This window comes from Mytilus californianus, unplaced genomic scaffold (genome assembly GCF_021869535.1).
Source record: "Mytilus californianus isolate M0D057914Y unplaced genomic scaffold, xbMytCali1.0.p SCAF_8, whole genome shotgun sequence".
NCBI classification, from domain to species: domain Eukaryota; kingdom Metazoa; phylum Mollusca; class Bivalvia; order Mytilida; family Mytilidae; genus Mytilus; species Mytilus californianus.
Window position 1 is genome coordinate 47,492,185 of NW_026262734.1, and position 27,937 is coordinate 47,520,121.

The 27,937-nt window shown below is 32.6% G+C and overlaps 1 protein-coding gene across 5 annotated transcripts; it reads left to right on the forward strand.

Annotated features, from left to right (window-relative positions):
• The first annotated feature begins 3,640 nt into the window (after nucleotides 1–3,640).
• LOC127711110 (ankyrin-3-like) lies at nucleotides 3,641–27,492 on the forward strand. Of its 5 annotated transcripts, none has more exons than XM_052217058.1 (6): nucleotides 3,641–3,689; nucleotides 6,856–7,103; nucleotides 15,353–15,601; nucleotides 19,081–19,310; nucleotides 21,433–21,628; nucleotides 23,680–27,492. In XM_052217058.1, the coding sequence occupies exon 6, from the start codon at nucleotides 24,141–24,143 to the stop codon at nucleotides 27,060–27,062; it is 2,922 nt and encodes a 973-aa protein (XP_052073018.1). In that variant the 5' UTR covers nucleotides 3,641–3,689; nucleotides 6,856–7,103; nucleotides 15,353–15,601; nucleotides 19,081–19,310; nucleotides 21,433–21,628; nucleotides 23,680–24,140; the 3' UTR covers nucleotides 27,063–27,492. The 5 variants fall into 5 exon arrangements, with proteins under 5 accessions (XP_052073018.1, XP_052073021.1, XP_052073019.1 ...); XM_052217061.1 differs by having other exon boundaries at nucleotides 23,680–26,005; XM_052217059.1 differs by lacking the exon at nucleotides 6,856–7,103.
• Nucleotides 27,493–27,937: the final 445 nt, after the last annotated feature.

Here is a 27,937-nt window from a genome sequence, read left to right on the forward strand (position 1 = left end):
CAGTTCTTATCTGTCAATATTCTTACACGTGTATTTTATCAGCTTTTAAAATCCTACACATGCCGTTACTTTGTCAATAAGTAAAATATTTAGGTAATTTTGGTATTAAATGAAAGCTTAATGATTTTGGGATCACTGTAGAACCCTCGTTGAAAAAAAAAAGAAATTATAATATGAGTGTACATTTGCCCTTTTGTTCAGGTCAGAAGTACCTGTTTTGTACTACCAAACTTCAACCAGTGCAATCTGATATTGAATTAAAAGTATGTCGATTTGTTTCAGCACAAGCCAGGATAAAGTGAAGTTTTGACATGAAATAACTGCCACTTTTATTTAGCTTAAGGCAAAGTAGCCATTCGTGCTTGGAATTACAGAATTTAACATAGAAATTGATCGGGCTATAAATAAGTGGTTTTATTCCTTCAACAATCAAAAGTTCATTTGTAGATCGGAAAATATAATGTTAACGCAATTATATAATTTATGTTTTGAGACGGTCCCTGTACACGTTACAATGTATGTGTGTTGTATTTGATACCATGTACTACTGTGCATTGTGACAATAAACCTGAGAAAAATGTACTGACAGTAAATATGTCCCAATAAACAGATTAATTCTGAACGATAATCACGCGATATTTTTCATTTCCATCATAGCCTGAGCAAATGTCGGAAAGCAAGAAAATCATTAACATTACGATATTTCTGTTAAAAATATGTATCCTCGGTCGGAATTACTGTGATCGGAAAACAGAAACTTAAGATAATTCTGAAACAAAATTTCTGTCAAAATTATTCAGTTTCATAAATAGATACATTTGTACTAACACCAAGGGAATTGTCATTAAAATTATTATTTTTCAACTGAACCTAAATTTATCATAAATAGAATATAATTTATACTGTTATACTATGTCCCACAGATTTTCGTAACAGTGAATACATGAACATTTGTACATGTATGAAAATTATATGCAACATATGAGCACCAAATATCAGGGATGCACTCAAATAAATTATTAACTCAAATTAAGACTGTGGTGAATAAAAAAATAGGTGCATGGTTTCAATTCATAAAGATTTTTTTTAAATCCTTCCATCTCCCGAAAATGTTTAAGCTTTGTTTTAAAAGCGATTATATATTTTGTATTGCAAGATATTCATAAAATGGATAGTTAGATTTGAAGAAAGGATAGATTTTTTGTTTTTAAAAGTTGAACCTTATATTAGCAACTAAATATTTGCAATATTGTGCGATTTTGAAAATGTGTATGCATTGTGCATGTTGTGTTGACCAGCTATTCTACACGCGCTTTGGGTCATTCACATTATCACAAAACTAAAAAAAAATCGTTTTTGAAATTTGATTTGACAACAGTGTCGGTTTGCGTTCACTCAAATTCCAGAGTAAATGGCAATGAATTCCTAGTCAAACAACTTGGGAAAAATAGTTTGATATTCGAATTTAATTAACGTTAAATTGAGCCTAGAATAAATATACGTGATGACGCAAATGCATATTCTAATCCAAATTATCCGTGCGTTTGCTTTTTCAATTTCTTGCGCAAGAAAACATCCTGCATGCATAAATTAATATTAATTTCACTCGCAGAATGAGAATTTTTACATTTCTTATCTAAAATCAAGATTCGGTAGTAAGAACTTGACATGTGATTTTGAAACATTGTCATCATTAAGGTATTCTGATCTTTAGATGTGTTTCTTTTCTTTTTTCTTTTTTTTTCAGGTGACTGTCTTATTATAATCTTTAAAATATTCAAAATACTAAGGATTTTCTACCCTAGAAATAGATCACCGAAGCTGTACTTTTGGGTCTTCAATGTTCTTCAACTTCATACTTTATTTGTCCTTTTTAAATTTTTTAAATCGAGCATCACTGATGAGTCTTTTGTAGACGAAACGAGCGTCTGGAGTAGAAAATTTTAATCCTGGTATCTAAGATGAGTTTGTTGTTTTTTACCAAACATACCTTTTTATAAAAATTGGTTCTTTTGTTCAGGTGCATGTATTCATAAAACTTCTGAAAACAAGATATTCTTCAAAACTAAAATTTTCGTGAAGAATATTTGGATTGACTAAAGAAACTTCAGGAAATCCTTAAGATTTGAGGTGTTTTATTAGACCAAACTAATTGTCAGTATTTATGAGGTCCTAATGAAGCTGATGTATTAATCTCAAGAACGAAATGAGGTCTTAATGAAGCTGGTGTATTAATCTCAAGAACGAAATGAGGTCTTAATGAAGCTGGTGTATTATTCTCAAGAACGAAATGAGGTCTTAATGAAGCTGGTGTATTAATCTCAAGAACGAAATGAGGTCTTAATGAAGCTGGTGTATTAATCTCAAGAACGAAATGAGGTCTTAATGAAGCTGGTGTATTACTCTCAAGAACGAAATGAGGTCTTAATGAAGCTGGTGTATTACTCTCAAGAACGAAATGAGGTCTTAATGAAGCTGGTGTATTACTCTCAAGAACGAAATGAGGTCTTAATGAAACTGGTGTATTAATCTCAAGAACGAAATACGAAACCTTATAATACGTTGCATGCCACAGACTTACACTTTACATGGACATTGGACTTTCAATTTCTCTTTACCACCTACAAATGTATACCATGAGTGTAGATAGCTTCACTTATGAGTATAAGAACAATTAAAGTCATTCGGGAATTAAAAAATGAGTATATGAAAGGTAATATACTTTGTACATGCATCCTGGTTATAAAGCAAAATGAGAGCTGAAATTTATATTGCGACTGGTCTATGAAATGTATCCAAAAATACGGTGTGCAGAAACTATGAATTCCAATAGGATTAGGACCTTGTATATCAAACACGAAGAAAAATAATCTACACTTCCAAGGAATAAATAAAATAGTCAAAAGGTGATATCAAATAATAGATGTATACACTTTTTTTATTTACAACTAATATCCAATATTGCTTTTATTTGACTTGTGCAAAAATGTACTCACAAATATATATTCACAATCAAGGTGTTTTAACATCATCACCTTATTCTATTCACGGTCAATTATTTTAAATCAAAAGCCAAAAAAACAACAAAAATTGTTCGGTGACCTGTCTGCATTCTCGGGTGCGCGTATTGCTTTTCTTTTTGTAAAAAAAAACTGATTTGTCCTGTATGATTTCATTAGGCCTTTAACGTTTATGTTAGGTTATATATTTTCAAATGATATAGGCTCGAGCATCACTAAAGAGACATGCATTTTCTGGTACAGTTCATGTTATTACTACCTCTGGATCAACTACGTGCAAATTCAGACATTGTTTGATTATAATTTGCTGTTGTAAAATTTCAAAATTAGTATAAATCAAGGTATGCATCATCGTCATGCAAACCTCTGAATCTTTGTCCGGGTTTTGCATAACTTTCTGTCATTTCGATTTGTCAACTCTACAACGTTTGTATGGTTTCGGATTTTCAGATATTTAGCATAGATTATCACTGAAGGGATATTTATTGTCGAATTTGCATCTAGTGCTGTACAGCTGACTAGTTCTGTTAATGTTACTATATATAGAAAATACAGAGATTAAATCAATGATGACTGTTTCTAAATTTATCTTTAAATGTACTTATATTTGATTAGTTTGTGTAATCTTTTTATATCATATATCACATTTGCAATATAACACTGTACCAGGTAAGTTTGTCTAGTTTAAGTCTTTGATATTTGAAGAGATTTTAAGTAATGATTATCGCAAAATTGTAGTTTAGTGGTTCTGCAAACTCGTCAGATACCTTAAACCATGATCAGTTTTTCTTATGTTCATTTTATTAACTTACATAACAATTAGTTTAAATGTGACAATATACACAAAGAAAAAATGTACAATACTCAATTCTTCCGTGTTAGTGACTTTAAATTGATGTGCTTTGTAATTTGTTTTATGTTTAATTGTTGAAATTTACATTTGATATGTTAATTACGTGACCGTACTATTCTAAGGTAGTAATTAATTTACGAAAATTGATTGCAAATCATATGATTTTTGACATATCTGAACTTAAAATACATTCTGAATTGTCATGCAGTGCGGAAGTTAGAATAAATCACTGTTCAACCATAAAAGATTTCGCTTACATCCATTATTTTTAGATAAAGGTAAGTAGGGTATAGAAATATGACAATCCCTGACCGTGAATTCAGTAGACCTCAAATCATGATCTACATACTGTATTAATTAACAGCACATACAGAATGGACAAGAACGTTTCATTGGTCTCTCATGAAGGAAAACTAAGAAAAGCTCTTTGAGGGGTTCTTAGGTGGCTTGCCTTATCCATTATACATACATATACATTAACAGGATACTTTGGAGTCTTTTGCACAGAAGAGACCGACTAATCGTAAGGTTAAAATCATATCTTGTCATATATGTTATCTACTAGAAAAACAAATAGTGATTCATGATACTTCCGTTAAAGTAGAACGTGTATAACAGTATAATACAAATATCGTATTGTTTTCTGATAATGATAGAACAATGGTAAAGCTAGGTCCACACTGCCGATCTGATCAACTCGATCAAACCCGATCAAGACAGATTAAGTGATCGGGAGACTGGTCTGACTCAATCGACAAGAATGTTCGGGGTTGTCTACCTTGGTCATCATCGATCTTTCTTTCTACCCGAGAGTTTTTGACATGTCAATAAAATTCGAGTAAGGATCGAGAGCCAGCCACTCGGGAAGAGATCGATAATTCGTCGAGTAGTGGTCGAATTGATCGGGAAAGGATCATGTAGAGATCGAGTTTGGTCGGAATTAGAATATTTTACCGATCAGTACTCGATCATCTCGACCTTTGCTCGACTTATATCCGATAATTTCCCGATCAACGCCAACCTGTTTGATCTGTGATCCAGATTAACTCGACCAATGCCCGATCGCTTCCAGATCACTGCAACTTCTTTATTTTTTCTATCCCAGACCCACTCGACCAATACCTGATCTCCACGCGACCACACTCGACCACTCTTCGATCTCTACTCGGCCATACACGAGTACACATGACTACTACAGGATTCTCTAAAAGTGTATGCAGATCTGATTAACTCTCATAACTTAGCTTCCGCAAAAATATATTGTCACTATTTCTTTTTAACGGTACAAAAATTCATTCATGTCCAGTATTGTCTGTAGTTTTGCAAGTAGGGGTAAAATTTTGAAAGAGAGGCAAAAAATACTAAAGGAACAATCAAACTCAAAGGTCGAAAACAAACCGACACAGCCATGGCGAAAAACGAAAACCGACGAGAAGACAAACAGCAGTCCACATAACACAACATAGAAAACTAAAAACTTAGCAACACGAAACCCAACAAAACCTGGGATGAACTCAGGTGCTCCGGAAGGGAAGTAGATGTTGCATTTTGGCCCCGGTGGATTTTCAAATATGAAAGTAATTGTGCAATAAAAATCAATTATTAGACAGCTGATGACTAATTTGGCCTTCAAAGTGGGTTTATAAGAAGATCAAGATTATTTTTGACCTGTTTTATGGGATATTTCTGTTTGACTGTCCGTATTTTCCGTATGTCCAGAAATTTTTGTATAATAAAAATAAGAAGATGAAGTATAATTGCCAATGAGACAACTCTCCACAGGACACCAAACGACACAGAAATTAACAACTATAGGTCACCGTTCGGTTAAATGTTTACAAACACTTTTTTTCACACGAACTTTTCGACGCAATTTTACACAAGGATGAGACGAAAGACAAATGATTGTTATTTGATCTCTTGATAGATAATTGTTAACAGTTTCAGAAAAGGTATCACTCCAGGGGATTGAAATTCTACTTTTGGCCAAATTTTGGGGAATATGTGACATTTCTACCCCCTTTTTGCAATATTTGTTTAGCAAATACATGCAGGTTGTTGCCATGGATACACCAACAAGAAATATCTTTAATCATTCAACTACTGAATATCAGTCTTCTTGTTCGTCTTCTACGCTCTCTTCCGGCTCCATCAAAGCTATTATTCTGTCTCTCTGAGCTCTAAACACCTTGCCCACAAATCCAACTGCTTTATTTCCATGTAGATATTTTAAATGTATGAGTTTACTTAGACCTTCTATGAACTACTGAATCTAACTAAATAAACGGAGAATATGTCAATGGGACACAGATAATGCTCCAGTTTGCATATAACGTTATAAAGGGTCATTACCCAAGAACGGTAAAAGTGACGCTAACCAAATTCGCACTTGATCTGTCTTTTATTTATCATAAATTTGGTTGTGGCAAAATAAGATTAGAGACTTACAGACGGACAAGGGTAACACTATATACCCCTTTCGCTGCGATGGGGCATAAAAAAATCAGACATTTTTATACTGAAATTGTACATACCCGATCAATTCCCGACTATCCCTACGACCCCTATACGATCAGGTCGATCTGGTCTGATCGAGATTAGGCTGAGATCGAGTAAAGTTGATTAGGACTAGCTAGTCGAGTAAAGATTGTGTAGAGATCGTGAATTGGTCGGAATTATCGAATATGTATTTAATTAGTGGTCAGTTTGGAGTCGTGATTTAGTCATTAAGAAGTCGTGAATGGTCGAGTTAAAGTCGTAAACAGTCTGATAGCGTTCGGATAGAAGTCGTAAACAGGCCCGATCAAGAATTTGGTTAACCTTGGTCGTGGAAATTTGGACAATCGGGATCATCGAGTTGATCTAATCGGCAGTGTGAACCTAGCTTAAACAGGACATTGGACTGGTTATACCAAATTTGAGGTAAAAGTCATTATAAAAAAAAACAAATTTCGCTCAATAATAATTTCTATATTGTTGTAGGCATAATGTAACAGCAAGATAAACATCGATAGACAATGGCACCAATCACAATAGAGGAAGAACATTTTCTACGAATCGTTCAGTTAATATTTGGAGTAGTAGTTGAGGCGGTGAGAACTATCTTTGACAAGTTTTTCCCCCATTAACGTTACGTCACACTTTTCAAGCGAAGAGGAAAGATATGCAAGATCTACAAAAGAAACAAATATTGAGAAAATCTCAGATGGATGTTTTATTTCCCTAAACAGGTTAGAATTCAGTATTTTGTAATCCATAAATATCATTGGTAACGTGAGTTAACAGCTATTTAATAGCAATATATGCATTTTCCCGATTTCAGCTATTTTGATAACAGGGGTGTCAACCAGACCTGGGGTAATTACAAATGTAATTGCAATTAGCTTTAATTAGTTATAATTTTGAAAGTAATTCAATGTAATGCGTAATTGAGCATATTTTCAATTACATGTAATTGAAAGTAATGAATTACACTGCCTTTTTGCCATGTAATTGTGAATTTCCTTTCAATTACTTTGAATTACATTTAAATTACTGCATGGAAATTTAAAACATTTTTGGCTTTTCTAATGCATTTTGTATTTTTTCCCTTTATTTAGCAAACACTTGGTATTATCATTTTTCTTATTACTTTTTTAATATTTATCACGATGAACAAAATCTACCATTCCTCAAGATATTTTATTAATCATTATAGCATGTATAATAATCTTTATTTGTATTTAATTCATTAATTTTTCACATGTTTACATAAAAAATCTAAAAAGTAAAAACAATACCATTTTATTTATATACAGTTTGTAAATATTGTTCTAACAGTTAACAATAATCTTAGCCTCAGGTTAATCTTTTCATTAAACTAATCATTAAGTACAAATTTATCCCTTGATTAAAAGCCAAAGGCAATGCTTTTTTGAACCATCATATGTCTAGGTTAGTCTATGAAAAGGTATATACTATGAAATTTAGAGCAAAAGTATATATATCTTTTTATAGACTATCCAATTTAGCACATATTTACAACTCGAGTAATCTTTTAATTGGTCTATTGATAGTTTATTTTGGCTGACTACTTGTATCACAGGTGTTTGTAAAACGGAGCTTAACGAATTTTATGTTTTGTAAATTTACTCACTAGTATCATTGTAATATATGTGATTTCAAAAGGCCCTTGACTCCAGAATGAAAAGATTGTAGCTGGTGGTGTAAGTATGTATATTGATATAAAGCGGTGTTTTACTATACATGTACTTCTTTACATGGTAAGATGACAAAAATAAATGACCAACAGCAGGCAATAATTAAACTGCAGTTGAAGCTTTACAAACTATAATAATTTTGAAACATATAGTTTGTCCCCAAAGATAGTCTAGTGGATAGCATTAAAAAGCAACTACCAATAGATGAGAATTTATAGGTTTTGTGTTTTTTGGATTTTTTTTTTCAAAATAAAAACTAAAAGATTTATCATAATATGTATATATTTAGGTGGCACATTCTCCATGTTCTCTTCAGACATTATCACGGTTTTTCAATTCATGACATGCATGAATAATTGCCACTGGACATTAAGCAACCAATAATCAATCAATCAATTCATGACGAAAAAGATCAATTTCCCTAAGAAAGTTAAAAAAAAATCATCACCAAATTGCCTTTATTTCCCTTCATAATGTTTCATAGTACACACTTTTTTGTGTACAAAGTAATTGTATGGATAATAAATTATTACAATTTTAAGATAGGGTTGTACTCTAATCAAGGTATAAAGAACCATATGTGTTACTTTTTATTTAAATGGAAGAAACTTGCAATTGTTAAAAATATTTTTTAGACCCAAAGATTTTAATAGCAGGATATATTTAAAAATCAATGTGAAAACTAATTAGTTAATTTACAAACTATATAATTTTAATTTGGAACACAGCATTTTATTTCAAAATAGCCAGTGGCAATTTTTGTTTTAATATCTTGATTACGATACAATGCAATCTTACCCTTGTGGTCATTCATGCGTAGTTACTTAGTACACGGAAAAAGTATGTACTATGAAAATTAGAAGGCAAATCCAAGCATATATATATATATATACTTTTTTGGTCTTTTGGAAAATGTTGTTTGTGCTGTATTTAGACCCTCTACCAAGAAATTTGTTTTGCATGCACACGTATAAAAATTGCGGCTTTTATCCAACGCAATCATAGGGTTGAACGTTGTTTCAATTTAGACTTCTTTATATATATATATATATATATAAATCTTTATAAATAGTTTTCCTATGAAAATAAGAAATGCAATCAAACAATAAAAAAAAAGTTTTCAAATTCCTAACAAACTTGAGAACTTTTTTTTTAAACAAATCTTGTTCAAATGTTTTCATTGTTAAAAAGTGAACGTACCGGTATATATGTATATACAAGTTTCTTTTTATTCTAGCTTGTTGTCATTTTCATGATTTTATTCTAAATGATATAGTTCTTAAATGCGTCGTTGGATAAAAGTAATTTAAATGTTATTAATTACATTGGCAATGTAATTGTAATGTAATTAATTACATTTGAAAATCAATGTAATTGTGTTGTAATTAATTACATTTAAATGTAATTAATTACTTTGGCCTGTAGTTTACCCCAGGTCTGGTGTCAACTAATCGAATTCTCGTTTGGTTTACGCGTTATATTCAACTACTCTCGCAGAAAATATCTACCAAAGGAAAAAAAAGTTATACACGAGTTGTTTTCTAATGGACGTTTAGCATGTTTAGGTTCATCAGAGGGAATAAAAAAAGACGTATTTACAGTACACAATTTACTCTCTGTGCATACATACCTGTGCACCTTGAAAACTTTTATTGCATGCCATGAAGATACACAACTTTTAAAAACAGCTTATTATTCAGACAAAATAAATACTTACCTTGATTTTTGCAAGCCATTTTTGTTTGTTTGTTTCAACGAAGGTGTCAAAATACCATGAATGAAAAATTGTTTTTTAGTTTTTTTTTTTAAAGAAGATTAATTTCACATTCAAAATATCTAGTTTCTACAAAGCCCTTTTACTATTCCAACAGCACGTGTTTGCCTATACACGTACTAATAATAAAGTTTGTATTGTAAACACTGCCTCATATGCAGTTTTATCTGATGCACCTTAACTTTTTACAATACTGTCTTCAAAAATATACCATCATTGATAGCTAATTTATGACATATCTTTATTAAGTTAACAATGATCTAATAAAGGACTTAACAAACACCCATTGAGTATAAATGACCATAAAGTCAATCCAGATGACATAACCCATTATCTTATTTATCGTCAACTCATCTACAATGCATTTTATCATTTTCCGAAACTCATGAAAGAGTGCGAACAATTTGTTCTTGTTTATAAGTGACTTTTGACCAATACATTTCACAAGCTAAACATAAATTTGCAGGGTCTAACGTTTTACTAAGACACCTGGGCCTAAACTATTCTGATCACTTGTGGTCCGTCATCATCGTCGTCCGTTCCGTTTTATACAATCTTCTCCTCTGAAACTACTGAGTTAAATGTAGCAAAAATCCATAATCATCATTTATCATTTAATTAAGCTGTTTTTATTTTGTAAATGTGTACTTTACAAACCCACATAGCTGACATCGCAATAATTTAATATTTGGGTAAAATGCTGGTTTTGTTTATAGTCTTGAAAAAGGACTTTAGAAAGACAAAACCTGACGTGGCAGAAATGTTCAGAATGTTGAGATCTACATATTGTCCATTGACGTCAAAACTCTCAGACGATTGCTTGGAGTAATTGCCGTTTAGGACGAATTTTATATTTTTGTTTTGTTTTTGACTTTTTTTGTACTTGATTATAAGAATAGATAAAGAAAAACTTAAAACGAAAACATGATCTACAGGACAAGATTCACAAATGAGTCTCTATTTCCGAAATCGTCAAATGACTCCTTTTTTGAGACATTAACTTTAAATGACATTTTTTGTTCCATTTAATTATTCCTTTTCTGCTCATTGTCTTAAAAAAATATTACATAAAAACAACATTAACATAGAAAAAATGGTAAACAAAACAAGGTCTTTAATCAATTTTAATATCCGAAATCGTTAGTTGACTCTATATTGGTGTTAATGTCCTAAACTTAAGATTGTCAAAATTTATGTATTTGTTCCTATTATCGTGACAGATACTTTTTAAATAGCAAAAATGATCAGCATGACAAGATCTACACAGTAGTTTCATGGCAGCAATCCTTTTGCGTTTTGCTGTTAGTTAACTACTTTTAGGATTTATTACCCTTTATTCTGACTTATATCGTTTTGTATCTTTTTGCCTTATATCTTAAAAACTGTTGTATATATAGATGAAACTTCAAAACAGAAATATATGTAGCAAACGAAAATGTCGACCACTTCCTTTTCAAACAAAATATCAAAGAAACCAAGTGTCACGAAGTCTTACGTTTATGATCATGGTTGAATTTAACTATAGTAACAGTGATTCTATCAATGAAAGTAAACACACTAAATAAGTTTATTGATAAATGAATGATTCATTAACCTTTAATATCCAATATTGCTTTTATTTGACTTGTGCAAAAATGTACTCACAAATATATATTCACAATCAAGGTGTTTTAACATCATCACCTTATTCTATTCACGGTCAATTATTTTAAATCAAAAGCCAAAAAAACAACAAAAATTGTTCGGTGACCTGTCTGCATTCTCGGGTGCGCGTATTGCTTTTCTTTTTGTAAAAAAAACTGATTTGTCCTGTATGATTTCATTAGGCCTTTAACGTTTATGTTAGGTTATATATTTTCAAATGATATAGGCTCGAGCATCACTAAAGAGACATGCATTTTCTGGTACAATTCATGTTATTACTACCTCTGGATCAACTACGTGCAAATTCAGACATTGTTTGATTATAATTTGCTGTTGTAAAATTTCAAAATTAGTATAAATCAAGGTATGCATCATCGTCATGCAAACCTCTGAATCTTTGTCCGGGTTTTGCATAACTTTCTGTCATTTCGATTTGTCAACTCTACAACGTTTGTATGGTTTCGGATTTTCAGATATTTAGCATAGATTATCACTGAAGGGATATTGATTGTCGAAATGCGCATCTAGTGCTGTACAGCTGACTAGTTCTGTAAATGTTACTATATATAGAAAATACAGAGATTAAATCAATGATGACTGTTTCTAAATTTATCTTTAAATGTACTTATATTTGAATAGTTTGTGTAATCTTTTTATATCATATATCACATTTGCAATATAACACTGTACCAGGTAAGTTTGTCTAGTTTAAGTCTTTGATATTTGAAGAGATTTTAAGTAATGATTATCGCAAAATTGTAGTTTAGTGGTTCTGCAAACTCGTCAGATACCTTAAACCATGATCAGTTTTTCTTATGTTCATTTTATTAACTTACATAACAATTAGTTTAAATGTGACAATATACACAAAGAAAAAATGTACAATACTCAATTCTTCCGTGTTAGTGACTTTAAATTGATGTGCTTTGTAATTTGTTTTATGTTTAATTGTTGAAATTTACATTTGATATGTTAATTACGTGACCGTACTATTCTAAGGTAGTAATTATATTTACGAAAATTGATTGCAAATCATATGATTTTTGACATATCTGAACTTAAAATACATTCTGAATTGTCATGCAGTGCGGAAGTCAGAATAAATCACTGTTCAACCATAAAAGATTTCGCTTACATCCATTATTTTTAGATAAAGGTAAGTAGGGTATAGAAATATGACAATCCCCGACCGTGAATTCAGTAGACCTCAAATCATGATCTACATACTGTATTAATTAACAGCACATACAGAATGGACAAGAACGTTTCATTGGTCTCTCATGAAGGAAAACTAAGAAAAGCTCTTTGATGGGTTCTTAGGTGGCTTACCTTATCCATTATACATACATATACATTAACAGGATACTTTGGAGTCTTTTGCTCAAAGGAGACCGACTAATCGTAAGGTTAAAATCATATCTTGTCATATATGTTATCTACTAGAAAAACAAATACTAGTAGTGATTCATGATACTTCCGTTAAAGTAGAACGTGTATAACAGTATAATACAAATATCGTATTGTTTTCTGATAATGATAGAACAATGGTAAAGCTAGGTCCACACTGCCGATCTGATCAACTCGATCAAACCCGATTAAGACAGATTAAGTGATCGGGAGACTGGTCTGACTCAATCGACAAGAATGTTCGGGGTTGTCTACCTTGGTCATCATCGATCTTACTTTCTACCCGAGAGTTTTTGACATGTCAATAAAATTCGAGTAAGGATCGAGAGCCAGCCACTCGGGAAGAGATCGATAATTCGTCGAGTAGTGGTCGAATTGATCATGTAGAGATCGAGTTTGGTCGGAATTAGAATATTTTACCGATCAGTACTCGATCATCTCGACCTTTGCTCGACTAATATCCGATAATTTCCCGATCAACGCCAACCTGTTTGATCTGTGATCCAGATTAACTCGACCAATGCCCGATCGCCTCCAGATCACTGCAACTTCTTTATTTTTTCTATCTCAGACCCACTCGACCAATACCTGATCTCCACGCGACCACACTCGACCACTCTTCGATCTCTACTCGGCCATACACGAGTACACATGACTACTACAGGATTCTCTAAAAGTGTATGCAGATCTGATTACTAGTAACTCTCATAACTTAGCTTCCGCAAAAATATATTGTCACTATTTTTTTTTAACGGTACAAAAATTCATTCATGTCCAGTATTGTCTGTAGTTTTGCAAGTAGGGGTAAAATTTTGAAAGAGAGGCAAAAAATACTAAAGGAACAATCAAACTCAAAGGTCGAAAACAAACCGACACAGCCATGGCGAAAAACGTAAACCGACGAGAAGACAAACAGCATTCCACATAACACAACATAGAAAACTAAAAACTTAGCAACACGAAACCCAACAAAACCTTGGATGAACTCAGGTGCTCCGGAAGGGAAGTAGATGTTGCATTTTGGCCCCGGTGGATTTTCAAATATGAAAGTAATTGTGCAATAAAAATCAATTATTAGACAGCTGATGACTCATTTGGCCTTCAAAGTGGGTTTATAAGAAGATCAAGATTATTTTTGACCTGTTTTATGGGATATTTCTGTTTGACTGTCCGTATTTTCCGTATGTCCAGAAATTTTTGTATAATAAAAATAAGAAGATGAAGTATAATTGCCAATGAGACAACTCTCCACAGGACACCAAACGACACAGAAATTAACAACTATAGGTCACCGTTCGGTTAAATGTTTACAAACACTTTTTTTCACACGAACTTTTCGACGCAATTTTACACAAAGATGAGACGAAAGACAAATGATTTTTATTTGATCTCTTGATAGATAATTGTTAACAGTTTCAGAAAAGGTATCACTCCAGGGGATTGAAATTCTACTTTTGGCCAAATTTTGGGGAATATGTGACATCTCTACCCCCTTTTTGCAATATTTTTTTTAGCAAATACATGCAGGTTGTTGCCATGGATACACCAACAAGAAATATCTTTAATCATTCAACTACTGAATATCAGTCTTCTTGTTCGTCTTCTACGCTCTCTTCCAGCTCCATCAAAGCTATTATTCTGTCTCTCTGAGCTCTAAACACCTTGCCCACAAATCCAACTGCTTTATTTCCATGTAGATATTTTAAATGTATGAGTTTACTTAGACCTTCTATGAACTACTGAATCTAACTAAATAAACGGAGAATATGTCAATGGGACACAGATAATGCTCCAGTTTGCATATAACGTTATAAAGGGTCATTACCCAAGAACGGTAAAAGTGACGCTAACCAAATTCGCACTTGATCTGTCTTTTATTTATCATAAATTTGGTTGTGGCAAAATAAGATTAGAGACTTACAGACGGACAAGGGTAACACTATATACCCCTTTCGCTGCGGTGGGGCATAAAAAAATCAGACGTTTTTATACTGAAATTGTACATACCCGATCAATTCCCGACTATCACTACGACCCCTATACGATCAGGTCGATCTGGTCTGATCGAGATTACGCTGAGATCGAGTAAAGTTGATTAGGACTAGCTAGTCGAGTAAAGATTGTGTAGAGATCGTGAATTGGTCGGAATTATCGAATATGTATTTAATTAGTGGTCAGTTTGGAGTCGTGATTGAGTCATTAAGAAGTCGTGAATAGTCGAGTTAAAGTCGTGAACAGTCGATTAGCGTTCGGGTAGAAGTCGTAAACAGGCCCGATCAAGAATTTGGTTAACCTTGGTCGTGGAAATTTGGACAATCGGGATAATCGAGTTGATCTAATCGGCAGTGTGAACCTAGCTTAAACAGGACATTGGACTGGTAATACTAAATTTGAGGTAAAAGTCATTATAAAAAAAAACAAATTTCGCTCAATAATAATTTCTATATTGTTGTAGGCATAATGTAACAGCAAGATAAACATCGATAGACAATGGCACCAATCACAATAGAGGAAGAACATTTTCTACGAATCGTTCAGTTAATATTTGGAGTAGTAGTTGAGGCGGTGAGAACTATCTTTGACAAGTTTTTTCCCCCATTAACGTTACGTCACACTCTTCAAGCGAAGAGGAAAGATATGCAAGATCTACAAAAGAAACAAATATTGAGAAAATCTCAGATGGATGTTTTATTTCCCTCAACAGGTTAGAATTCAGTGTTTCGTAATCCATAAATATCATTGGTAACGTGAGTTAACAGCTATTTAATAGCTATATATGCATTTTCCCGATTTCAGCTATTTTGATAACAGGGGTGTCAACCAGACCTGGGGTAGTTACAAATGTAATTGCAATTAGCTGTAATTAGTTATAATTTTGAAAGTAATTCAATGTAATGCGTAATTGAGCATATTTTCAATTACATGTAATTGAAAGTAATGAATTACACTGCCTTTTTGCCATGTAATTGTGAATTTCTTTTCAATTACTTTGAATTACATTTAAATAACTGCATGGAAATTTAAAACATTTTTGGCTTTTCTAATGCATTTTGTATTTTTTCCCTTCATTTAGCAAACACTTGGTATTTTCATTTTTCTTATTACTTTTTTAATATTTATCACGATGAACAAAATCTACCATTCCTCAAGATATTTTATTAATCATTATAGCATGTATAATAATCTTTGTTTGTATTTAATTCATTAATTTTTCACATGTTTACATAAAAAATCTAAAAAGTAAAAACAATACCATTTTATTTATATACAGTTTGTAAATATTGTTCTAACAGTTAACAATAATCTAAGCCTCAGGTTAATCTTTTCATTAAACTAATCATTACAAAAAGTATACACGAGTTGTTTTCTAATGGACGTTTAGCATGTTTAGGTTCATCAGAGGGAATAAAAAAAGACGTATTTACAGTACACAATTTACTCTCTGTGCATACATACCTGTGCACCTTGAAAACTTTTATTGCATGCCATGAAGATACACAACTTTTAAAAACAGCTTATTATTCAGACAAAATAAATACTTACCTTGATTTTTGCAAGCCATTTTTGTTTGTTTGTTTCAACGAAGGTGTCAAAATACCATGAATGAAAAATTGTTTTTTAGTTTTTTTTTTTAAAGAAGATTAATTTCACATTCAAAATATCTAGTTTCTACAAAGCCCTTTTAATATTCCAGCAGCACGTGTTTGCCTATACACGTACTAATAATAAAGTTTGTATTGTAAACACTGCCTCATATGCAGTTTTATCTGATGCACCTTAACTTTTTACAATACTGTCTTCAAAAATATACCATCATTGATAGCTAATTTATGACATATCTTTATTAAGTTAACAATGAACTAATAAAGGACTTAACAAACACCCATTGAGTATAAATGACCATAAAGTCAATCCAGATGACATAACCCATTATCTTATTTATCGTCAACTCATCTACAATGCATTTTATCATTTTCCGAAACTCATGAAAGAGTGCGAACAATTTGTTCTTGTTTATAAGTGACTTTTGACCAATACATTTCACAAGCTAAACATAAATTTGCAGGGTCTAACGTTTTACTAAGACACCTGGGCCTAAACTATTCTGATCACTTGTGGTCCGTCATCATCGTCGTCCGTTCCGTTTTATACAATCTTCTCCTCTGAAACTACTGAGTTAAATGTAGCAAAAATCCATAATCATCATTTATCATTTAATTTAGTTGTTTTTATTTTGTAAATGTGTACTTTACAAACCCACATAGCTGACATCGCAATAATTTAATATTTGGGTAAAATGCAGGTTTTGTTTATAGTCTTGAAAAAGGACTTTAGAAAGACAAAACCTGACGTGGCAGAAATGTTCAGAATGTTGAGATCTACATATTGTCCATTGACGTCAAAACTCTCAGACGATTGCTTGGAGTAATTGCCGTTTAGGACGAATTTTATATTTTTGTTTTGTTTTTTACTTTTTTTGTACTTGATTATAAGAATAGATAAAGAAAAACTTAAAACGAAAACATGATCAACAGGACAAGATTCACAAATGAGTCTCTATTTCCGAAATCGTCAAATGACTCCTTTTTTGAGACATTATCCTTAAATGACATTTTTTGTTCCATTTAATTATTCCTTTTCTGCTCATTGTCTTAAAAAAAATATTACATAAAAACAACATTTACATAGAAAAAATGGTAACCAAAACAAGGTCTTTAATCAATTTTAATATCCGAAATCGTTAGTTGACTCTATATTGGTGTTAATGTCCTAAACTTAAGATTGTCAAAATTTATGTGTTTGTTCCTATTATCGTGACAGATATTTTTTAAATAGCAAAAATGATCAGCATGACAAGATCTACACAGTAGTTTCATGGCAGCAATCCTTTTGCGTTTTGCTGTTAGTTAACTACTTTTAGGATTTATTACCCTTTATTCTGACTTATATCGTTTTGTATCTTTTTGCCTTATATCTTAAAAACTGTTGTATATATAGATGAAACTTCAAAACAGAAATATATGTAGCAAACGAAAATGTCGACCACTTCCTTTTCAAACAAAATATCAAAGAAACCAAGTGTCACGAAGTCTTACTTTTATGATCATGGTTGAATTTAACTATAGTAACAGTGATTCTATCAATGAAAGTAAACACACTAAATAAGTTTATTGATAAATGAATGATTCATTAACCTTTCAAATATGAAATATCTGCACAGGAGCAATATCGGAAAACCCTTTTCATAATACTAAAAAAAAATAATAATCAAGAAGAAAAAAATGTTCTTGAATTAGTCTTTAGTTTGTATTATTATGAAATAATTGACTGATCTTTATTCTTAATCTGTTCACTTACTTTGCACATCTCAATAAGTACAAATATACTGTAATGGCTAGATCTGTTTTATGTTTGTTTAAAGGGACACTAGCTGTCAAATTCATGTTCACCGATTTGACTCAAATCCTCATATTTGATTTATAACATAGTAAAACATATATCCAAATTACAATAAGTCTAGAATAAACAGTTAACAATGCATGTACACGATAATATATATCAGAATTTCGTGTGTATTTTAGTCTAGATACCATCTAAATAACTATCGAGATGACCTCCGAATACTGCCAATGGTCACATAAACATAGATATGAATAGCCTAGCAACCTCGTGGAATTGGATTTTTATAGGTCGGTTTGATTTCATGTTATGGGATAAAAAATAAGTTAATTAACGTTTTTACCTGTATAAGAATTATTTTTTTGTGGATCGATTCAATCAACGAAGTGGTTCACCTTTGTTTTACTTTTAATGTTGACATTCTTTTCCTTTTAATTGCTGAACACGACTTATGCATGCGTAACCAATCTCTATCTAATGGGTTATATTGAAGGTCATATGAATACGGATTGAATGAGGTCGAATTATTCACTTGCAAGTGAATAATTCATCAGCGATATTTTTCTGCTTATTTTGACAAAATTGAACCAAATTGGCTGCTAAAAACGAATAATTATTTCATTATTTCACTTTTATTAGTGATTGAACCAAACGAAATCATATTCTAATTTTTATTCATAATTCGTAACTAGTGACCCTTTAATGTTATTTTTGCCTTGTTTGTCACTTGCTCATTATACTTATTGATAAAGGATTTAAAAAAATGTGTTTTCTTTTTGGCAGGCTTTCCATCCTCAAATAATTTTGACATTACTTTAATGGTGTGTTTACTGCAGAATCTTAAACAAGTACAACCGCACTCACTAAAGACGAATGTAATGCCACCATCTTCCGACAAGAGTGAGGGAGCAGATTTAGTAAGATTAAGATTTCACAGGAATACGATTGGGCATATAGAGAGAAACACGATAAATACGCACATCTTTACAACCATGTGGGCAGACATCACACAGGTATTTTTTTCCCTATATATTGAAAAATATCCTTTTAGTTTTTTAGTAAAAAATATAATTTCTTATTCAGCGCATTCAGTGACAATGACCATTTTTGTTATGGTATATCAAAAAATGGTTTATTTAAATATGACCTACCGAATAAGACTATTTACCGCGTTTGTAATAACATGAGCAACACAACGGGTGCCACATGTGGAGCAGGATCTGCTTACCCTTCCGCAGCACTTGAGATCACCCCCAGATTTTGGTGGGGTTCGTGTTTCCTAGTCTTTAGTTTTCTATGTTGTGTCTTGTGTACTATTATTTGTCTGTTTGTCTTTTTCGTTTTTAGCCATGACGTTGTCAGTTTATTTTCGACCTATGAGTTTGAATGTCCCTCTGGTATCTTTCGCCCCTTTTTTTAAATCTGTGTAATAGGAATATATGTATGACCTTCTTTTAAAATACAAAATAATATTATCAAGTTTACGGTCTTATAGATAAAATAGAATCGATATATCTAACTTCAAGTACCCATTTTGCAACCGTCTATTCTTTTTTATTTTTTTATTTTGTACGAAAGTTTTCCGTGAACCGGTTTTTAATCCATAAAAAAAATAAACTCCTTATGTGATCAGATAAACCAAAGATAACTACTTTTACAGCGTTTATCGATTGTTTTTCAAGAATCAGATTTAAATCATCATTGAGTCTACATCATATGTTCATAATTTGTGCCATGGCTTCCAGTGTGTTGCAAAACTTAATGCCACTATGAATTCGTATTTTAAAATTATAAAAAAATAAATATATTTTTTTTCTTGTGCACCAGGGTTCAATGATAAAATGTGTAACATTTTCAACTGTGGTCCATTTGATGAACAAAACGTTACGAAGGTCATGAGATACAATCAGTTTTTGTTTTAATTTTGTACCTTGAATTTTATCTTCTTAATCGATGGAATATTTTGAACATCCCTTAATATCTGTTGGATAAATCTATGCCCAATTAAAAGTTTCTTAAATGCTGAACGCATCGGGTGTCTCGTGGTAACATGCTTGCCTTGAGTGCAAGAGTTCATGATTTCAGTCCCAAGACAGGTAAAACCAAAGATTGGAATATTGGTATTTTTGGCTCCTCAAGAAAACTATCCCCGCAGCATTAAGGAGCATGAGCAAAGGCTGGTTAGCTCAGAGTTAAAATACTGTGTCCGGGAAAAGTGACATGACTGCCTGCGCGCCTTTAAAACTAGCACACAAAATACTCGGTTCGGTACAAAAATTTATGTCAGTCTAGTAAAAAGCAGGGTTCATAATCATATGGCATTTACGTCCTGCGTATTATTCTATTTTGCCATTTGGCGATAAACAGCCATCCATAATTATCATTATTATGATCGTAGATAGGTATTTTCTATGTTAAGAACATCGATAGCCCATCCCACGTGGCTTTTCATTTCTGAATATCAATTATGCAACAGATATTTTCCTGATTTGTCCAAATATAAAAAAAGTTTGGAAAAATAGCATATATTCTGATTCATGTGATTTCACCAAGTCACGTGACTTTTGATGACCAAACGTGAGGGTGCAAAGTTATTTTTCTATTGAAGTTATGTGATTTAGGGACAACTATTTTGTTTTTCACAGAGGGAGGGTTCAGAAGGATATTTTTTTCGCACAAATTATTCATTTTCACCTTTGCCAGAATGACTTACACAAATGTATTTATTTCACTTTTGTTCACGATTATTTGATGCATTTGGAAGATATATTCATGTTCGTCCAGTCTGTGGAGGAATTGTTTTCTTTAGTTCTTACATTGCAATGATATGCGTTTAAAATATCCTCTTGCACCTATCCAAACTTATCAAATGGCAATGACTGTCCCCTTACTAAGAGTTAAAATAGGATCAAACATGGTGTTTGGTCGTTAACGTGTTTACATTATCTGTGGTTAATATATTTTATCAAATTGATTTATCACATCGTCTTATCTGATAAAACATTTCTGAACTAAATACAAAAGTTTCCAATGTTCATCTATAATACTTCAGATATATTGTACTTATAAACTGAATTTTCTACTGTGTACTCCATGTACAAGCTGTTATCAAATTGAGAATATTGGTCTTTATAGGCTGTCCTGAGACTTGGAGGTTCCAAGTACCAACAGAAATGCGATGATATAAGAAATATGACATTTGACACCACAATCATCAGCAATATTCAGCAAGAAGTGCAAGGTTTAAAAAGCATGTTAATAGATGAATTGAGTGACATAAATCAGCGAGTATTAAATATTGAGCAACAAATGGATAGCCAAACGACATCTGGTATGCAATTTGTCCAAATAATATCGAACCTTTTGAAAAGCAAAAAACATCATGTTTTGAATATTAAAAAAAACGAATATATTGATTGTGTCATCTTTGCCTGGTCCCGTGATTAATTGAAAAGCCAAATTGAAAAAGCCATCACACTGATATTAACATATGATTACATATGCATGCTCCAATCTATTCAACATTTTAACTGCGTGGGAAAAAAATGTAGTAGAAATAGCGTAACAGTTATATTTGTTATCATATTTAAACTTTCCTCCCGTATCTTTGATGTCTCTTATGCTCATACAATTTGACAATATCATGGAACTATAAACAACTGTCAAAGAAGTTGGAGGTTTAGCTAGCAATGCCCAGGTTTAATCCTTTATTTTCTTCAGAATATACCTGTACCAAGTCAGGAATATAACATTTGATATTTATAATGTTCAATTTTCGACTTACCCTTTCAGAATTTGCCTTTAGAATTATCAAAAATTCCAATAGCCACATAAGAAGAAAATAAACTTTGCTAAGACGAAAACAAAACAAAACTACAGCTGCTTGCAATGATTGAGGAAAATATTGCTTCATTACCTTCAGAACAAAGGGAACAGTTTGAAATAGAAAAAAAATTGATATGCCAAAAAATCAGTTATCATAGATTGTGTCAACATTGTGAGACAAGAATTTAGAAATGTTTTAAGCAGTTTTGATGAAATATGATAGATGATATAGGTTTCATACATGTTCTGTACCTGTCAAATTCTAAACACAGTATCCTATAGTAAGTATCTCTTTTCAAGAAAATCAATCTTTTTGAAGGATGTTTGTATACAAAAGTAAGGAGATGTGGTATGATTGCCATTGATACAACTATACACCAAATTTCAATTGTTCCGTATCCAAAATTCAAGGATCCCTTATTTTCTTAACTACTTTATGAAGAAAGTTTGTCTTTTGGGTAATTGTGTTTTCACTGTTGTTTCGTTGCTGTCTTGTGGACGAATACCTGAAATCTTCGTATAATAATCAATCATATTAATGACTATATTTCGGGTAATTCAAACACTCGTTTCTTCGCATAGAAATAACTCTTCGTTAATCTGAGCATGGAACGAATATTTTATATCACGGACGTTAAAAGAGGGACGAAAGATACCAGAGGGACAGTCAAACTCATAGATCGAAAACAAACTGACAACGCCATGGCCAAAAATAAAAAGACAAACAGACAAATAATAGTACAGATGACACAACATAGAAAACTAAAGACTAAGCAACACGAACCCCACCAAAAACTGGGGGTGATCCCAGGTGCTCCGGAAGGGTAATCAGATCCTGCTCCACATGTGGCACCCGTCGTGTTGCTCATGTTATTACAAATCCGGTAAATAGTATAATTCGGTAGGTCACATTCGTGAAAAGGGAAGGGTATTGTAGTTACAACATATAAGGAACATATCCGATATCATCTGTGAAACGGTTATTCCATAACGGTCAACCAACTCGTGATGGTGTCCGTAAAATTTACGAAGGGATGATTTCAACTTCACCATTTGGAACTCTTGATTTAATAGCTTCCTTGTGAGCAGTAATCCTCTATCAAGGAAATCATGATAGGAAATACAAGCCCGGAAATATCGTATCAATTGGGAGATATATACTCCATATGCAGGCGCTGCTGGAAAGTTACTTCATAGAAATGGAAAGTTCACAATTGGGAAGCTGAAATCATCTCTTTTGTCGTAAAGTTTTGTTTTTAACCGACCCTCATTGTCAATTTCTAGATGTAAGTCAAGATATGAGGCAGACTTAACTGTATCTGTAGTATCCTGTATCTCTAGTTCGATGAGATAGATTCGTTCAACATAGTCACCAATTCTTTTATAATTTAGTGAGAGAACATGTGGATACAAAAATTGAAAATCTAAGCGAAGCTAAAAAATAATCATGTGTTTGGAATAATTTCTTTGAAATAATCTTAATTGCACTTTTTATAGTGGTATCATTAAACTGCAAGATTAATCCTTTCCTGAAATGTTTTAGTTTATTTCTTGCAGATATTCACAAAGTCATGATAGAAAAATGGGAATACGACAACAAAACTTTTGTCCATACAAATGCAATCAAACATATAATGTCATTGATTGAGAATGAACAATGCATTTTAATAAAAGGAAATCCAGGGTCTGGGAGAAGCTTTACAATTCGGCATATTGCATTAAAACTTCGGGACCGACAGTGTAAACATGAATATGAAATTGTTTTATGTAGAGAATCTAAGGATATCGAAACAAACTATAAGGCACAAGCATACCAAGTATTTGTTTGTGATGATATATGCGGAGAATATACGATTGATCGCTGAGAAGCTAACAGATGGTCGTCCCAACTGTCAAGAGACATTTTAACAACCATTCTCAGCCGTGGGAAATCAAAACTTCTTCTTTCGGTGAAAAATCAGGTATTTCAAGAATCTCTGGTTTCAGAATTAAACTACTTAAAGTTTGCCCTGATAGACATGTCAGATGAAAATGTCGTGACACTTGATCAGAAATGTACAATAGCAAAACAGCTTCTATCAATGGACGATGAGGCTGATGGTTCTATTATAGATAACTGTAGACAAATTAACATTTTACGTAATATAGAATTCGCACCCCTTACATTTACGATAGTGCTTGACGATTGCGACGAAAACATTCCACTGTTTTATGCAGACCCAATTGAAACTTATTCTAAGGAATTAAATGCATTAAATAATGTTGAAGACAAATCAAAACTATGTGCATTATTTTTCCTGATTGTTCACAATGGTAATATTGACGAGAACTATTATTCTGTCAAAGAGACTATGCATGATCGAAATCAAAGAGAAAGCATTTCTGAGGAATTTGGAATTCAACAAAACACTCCAAGATCTAGCATAGAGGATCATTTAATGATGTTTGAAGGACGGTTAACTGTTAATGAAAGGGGTATTTTTCGCGCTAAGTACCATATATATTTTGATTTTCTTTGTTTTTTCTTTGGTGAGAACATTAAAAAAATGCAGAAGATGTTTATTAACTACGCACATAGTCAAGTTATAAGCAGGAAAACTGTTTTCGATTCCCTCCTGCAGTTAGACGATGTTCCTAGATTTACAATTTCGATCACATCGAAAAACGAACAGATTTATTTTAAAAGAATGGTAGAGGACATTTGTGACGGAATTATTTGGGATACTTTAGAAAATACTCAACTTCATCACGATCATACATCATTGACATTTAGTTTAAGATTTTTCAAATACTTAGAAATCCTAGATGATGACAAAAAAAGAGACATTGTGAACAGTCTTGATCGAACAGGGTCATGTAGCACCGCTTCTACTCTTTATGTTACAGTATACTTTGGACTTGTGCAGATAGTAAAATACCTTTTACGAATTTCTTCAGCACAATTGCAGGACAGCCAAGACAAGTTTCCACCTTTAATTGCAGCTTGTGAAAGAGGACATGAACCCATAGTCAACTTGCTAATTGACTATGAACCAGATATAAATCAAATGGATTCTTTTGGCAGAAGACCTCTTATAGTAGCTGTTCAAAATGACTATCCTGGTGTTGTAGAAATGCTCATAAACAAAGATGCAAATATAAACTTGGCAGACAAAAATGGTTGGACGCCATTCTTGTGGGCTTGCATATTGCACAGAGAAGAGGTAGCAAAACTCCTTATGGAACACGATGCCGATGATAATCAAGCTAGTAATGATGGATCAACTCTTTTGTTTTGGTGTTCAGTTATTGGTTTTCAAAAGTTTGTTGTCCTTCTGCATGAAAAGGGAGCAGAAGGGTCACTTTCAACTTCTAATACTGATGGGAAAACACCACTGATGGCTGCATGTTATTTCAGACGACAAGAAATAGTCATCTATTTGCTTCAGCATTTGGAATCTGTCGACGAATCTGACCATGAAGGTTGGACCCCCTTAATGGAAGCTTGCTTTGACAATGACAACGGTAGCTGGGATAGATTTTTAGATCAATTAGAAAAGGGAGACTGTCTATGGTTTCCACTTCTAAAAACTGTAACAGAAAGGGTTTTATACTATAATGACTCCCCTGGACATGAATCTGTAATTAAACAATTACTTTCAAAAGCTGATATAGATCTCCAAGATAATGAAGGTAAATCTGCTCTTTACCATGCATGTGAATGGCAATACAATCGTATTGTCAATATTTTGACCGAAATGGGAGCAAATGTAAATTTAGAAGCAAAAGATAAATCGACTGCCTTAATGGAAGCCTGTTTATTAGAGGATGAAGATATAGTACAGCCTATAATGGAGGCACCAATTGGCCCTTGTAGACCAATAATCGAACAGCTTCTTAGCAAGGGTGCAGATGTAAATTCAACTGACGAAAACGGTTTGAATCCATTTGGTTATAGTTGTGAGACAGGAAACAGTAACATGATTCATAGATTAATTGAGTATACAAATAATGTCAATCAAACCTACAAAAATGGGAATACACCTCTGCAAATGGCTGAAAAATCTGGTAATGATGAAATAATTAGTTTGCTTATACAGAAAGGCGCCAATCAAACTGGAAAAACTTTAAAAATGGAATCACACGATAAAGGATTTGAAACTATGAGCTCAGATGAATCGATCTCTGATAGCTCAGATTCTGAAAATGAATCCTTGACCGATGCTAAAAAAGTTACAGGCAGATCGTTACTGCAAGCTTGCAGAAATATAAATGAGCATATGTTTCCATCATTATTACAGGAAGCAGCAAGTGAGAATATTTTGAACATTTCAGGCAAAAAAGGTAAAACTCCATTGCTGGAAGCTTGCAGATATAAAAATATAGCAAAAGTACAAAATCTGTTAGAAGCAGGAGCCAGTGTCAATAAAGAAGATATAAACCGTTGGACACCACTTTTAGAAGCATGTAAAGTTGGGGAAAAGGAAATAGTACTTCTTATCTTAGAAAACAATGTAGACGTCAACAAAACGGATGCTCGCGGATATTCTCCCCTTCTATTTGCATGTAAAAATGGATATAAGGACATTGTAGAAATACTTCTAAGTCATCGGGCAGATGCTAACATTGCCAACAATGCAGGAATAACACGTCTTCTAGTAACATGCACAAAACAGTATACTGACATAGTCCAATTACTAATATATAACGGAGCAAATATAAACCAAACGGATGCTTATGGCAATACGTCACTAATGGTTGCAGGTTTTTATGGATACAAACAAATAATTGAAGTCCTTCTATCGGAGGAAGCAAATATCGATCAAAAAGACAGTGAAGGATGGACAGCCCTTTCCTGGGCGACAAAAGGTGGTTATGAAAATATCTTTGTTAAGGCGGCATACGTTTCTTCGGTAAAGGAAAGCCAAACCAGAAATGAACATACAGAAAAGCCAACTTAAAAATTATAGGTACGAACAGGAAACGTCAGTATTACATAAGAGTGCCTAATATATGTTATGTTTAACTACACCGGATGTAAATGTGGACGTAAAATAATAGTAACATTACACGTACGCGTTATCGCACTCCTTATATTGACTCCATTGTGATACTACTTCAATCCCTATAACAATATACATTAAATTAATGATAAATATTGTTTATATATAATAAAACAATATATACCCCTACGGTGAATCAATGTTGAAACCAAGCTCAAAGTATTTAGTCTCCCATCCTGCTGTCCTACATTTTTTAAATCATTCTACAATGTGTAGAAACAACTGGTTATAAGCAAGCAATGTCACTGTAGTAGACATACGCTCTTAAACCACAAAACATTAGGGTTACATGTAACTGGTGAGAAGACAACAATGAAGAGGTTACTATCCTTGTGTGTTATGTTAAAACTCTTCCTAAACAGTTATGTTTTGAATAACTGTTTAACTGTCTAGCTTAAAATATACGCGTAAAGTCATTGATTTTGTTTGCTTTTATCGTTTTTCTCTATAGTTTCGTAAAAGTAACACAAACAACATAGTCCTTTTGGACAGGTGAGCTAAAACAAAATAGGAAATGAATGATCAATTTTTTGGACCCTGGTATTGGAAACAGAGGCAGAACATAACAAGAGGACAATCAAAAATTCACAAGTCAACAGTCAATACCATGGCTAGAAAAAACATTTGAAGTTAATTTCTTAAAGAAAAGAAGCTACAATTGTATATCAAATTTCATGATAGGATATAACAATCATGAAAATACTGAACAGTTTTTATCAAAATAATTACCAGCCAAGGCTTTAACTAAAAGTGATATCTTACCCATAGTAACC

Coding starts and splice junctions, on each gene's coding strand:
- LOC127711110 (XM_052217058.1), top strand. CDS start 24,141: ATGTCAGATGAAAATGTCGTGACACTTGATCAGAAATGTACAATAGCA.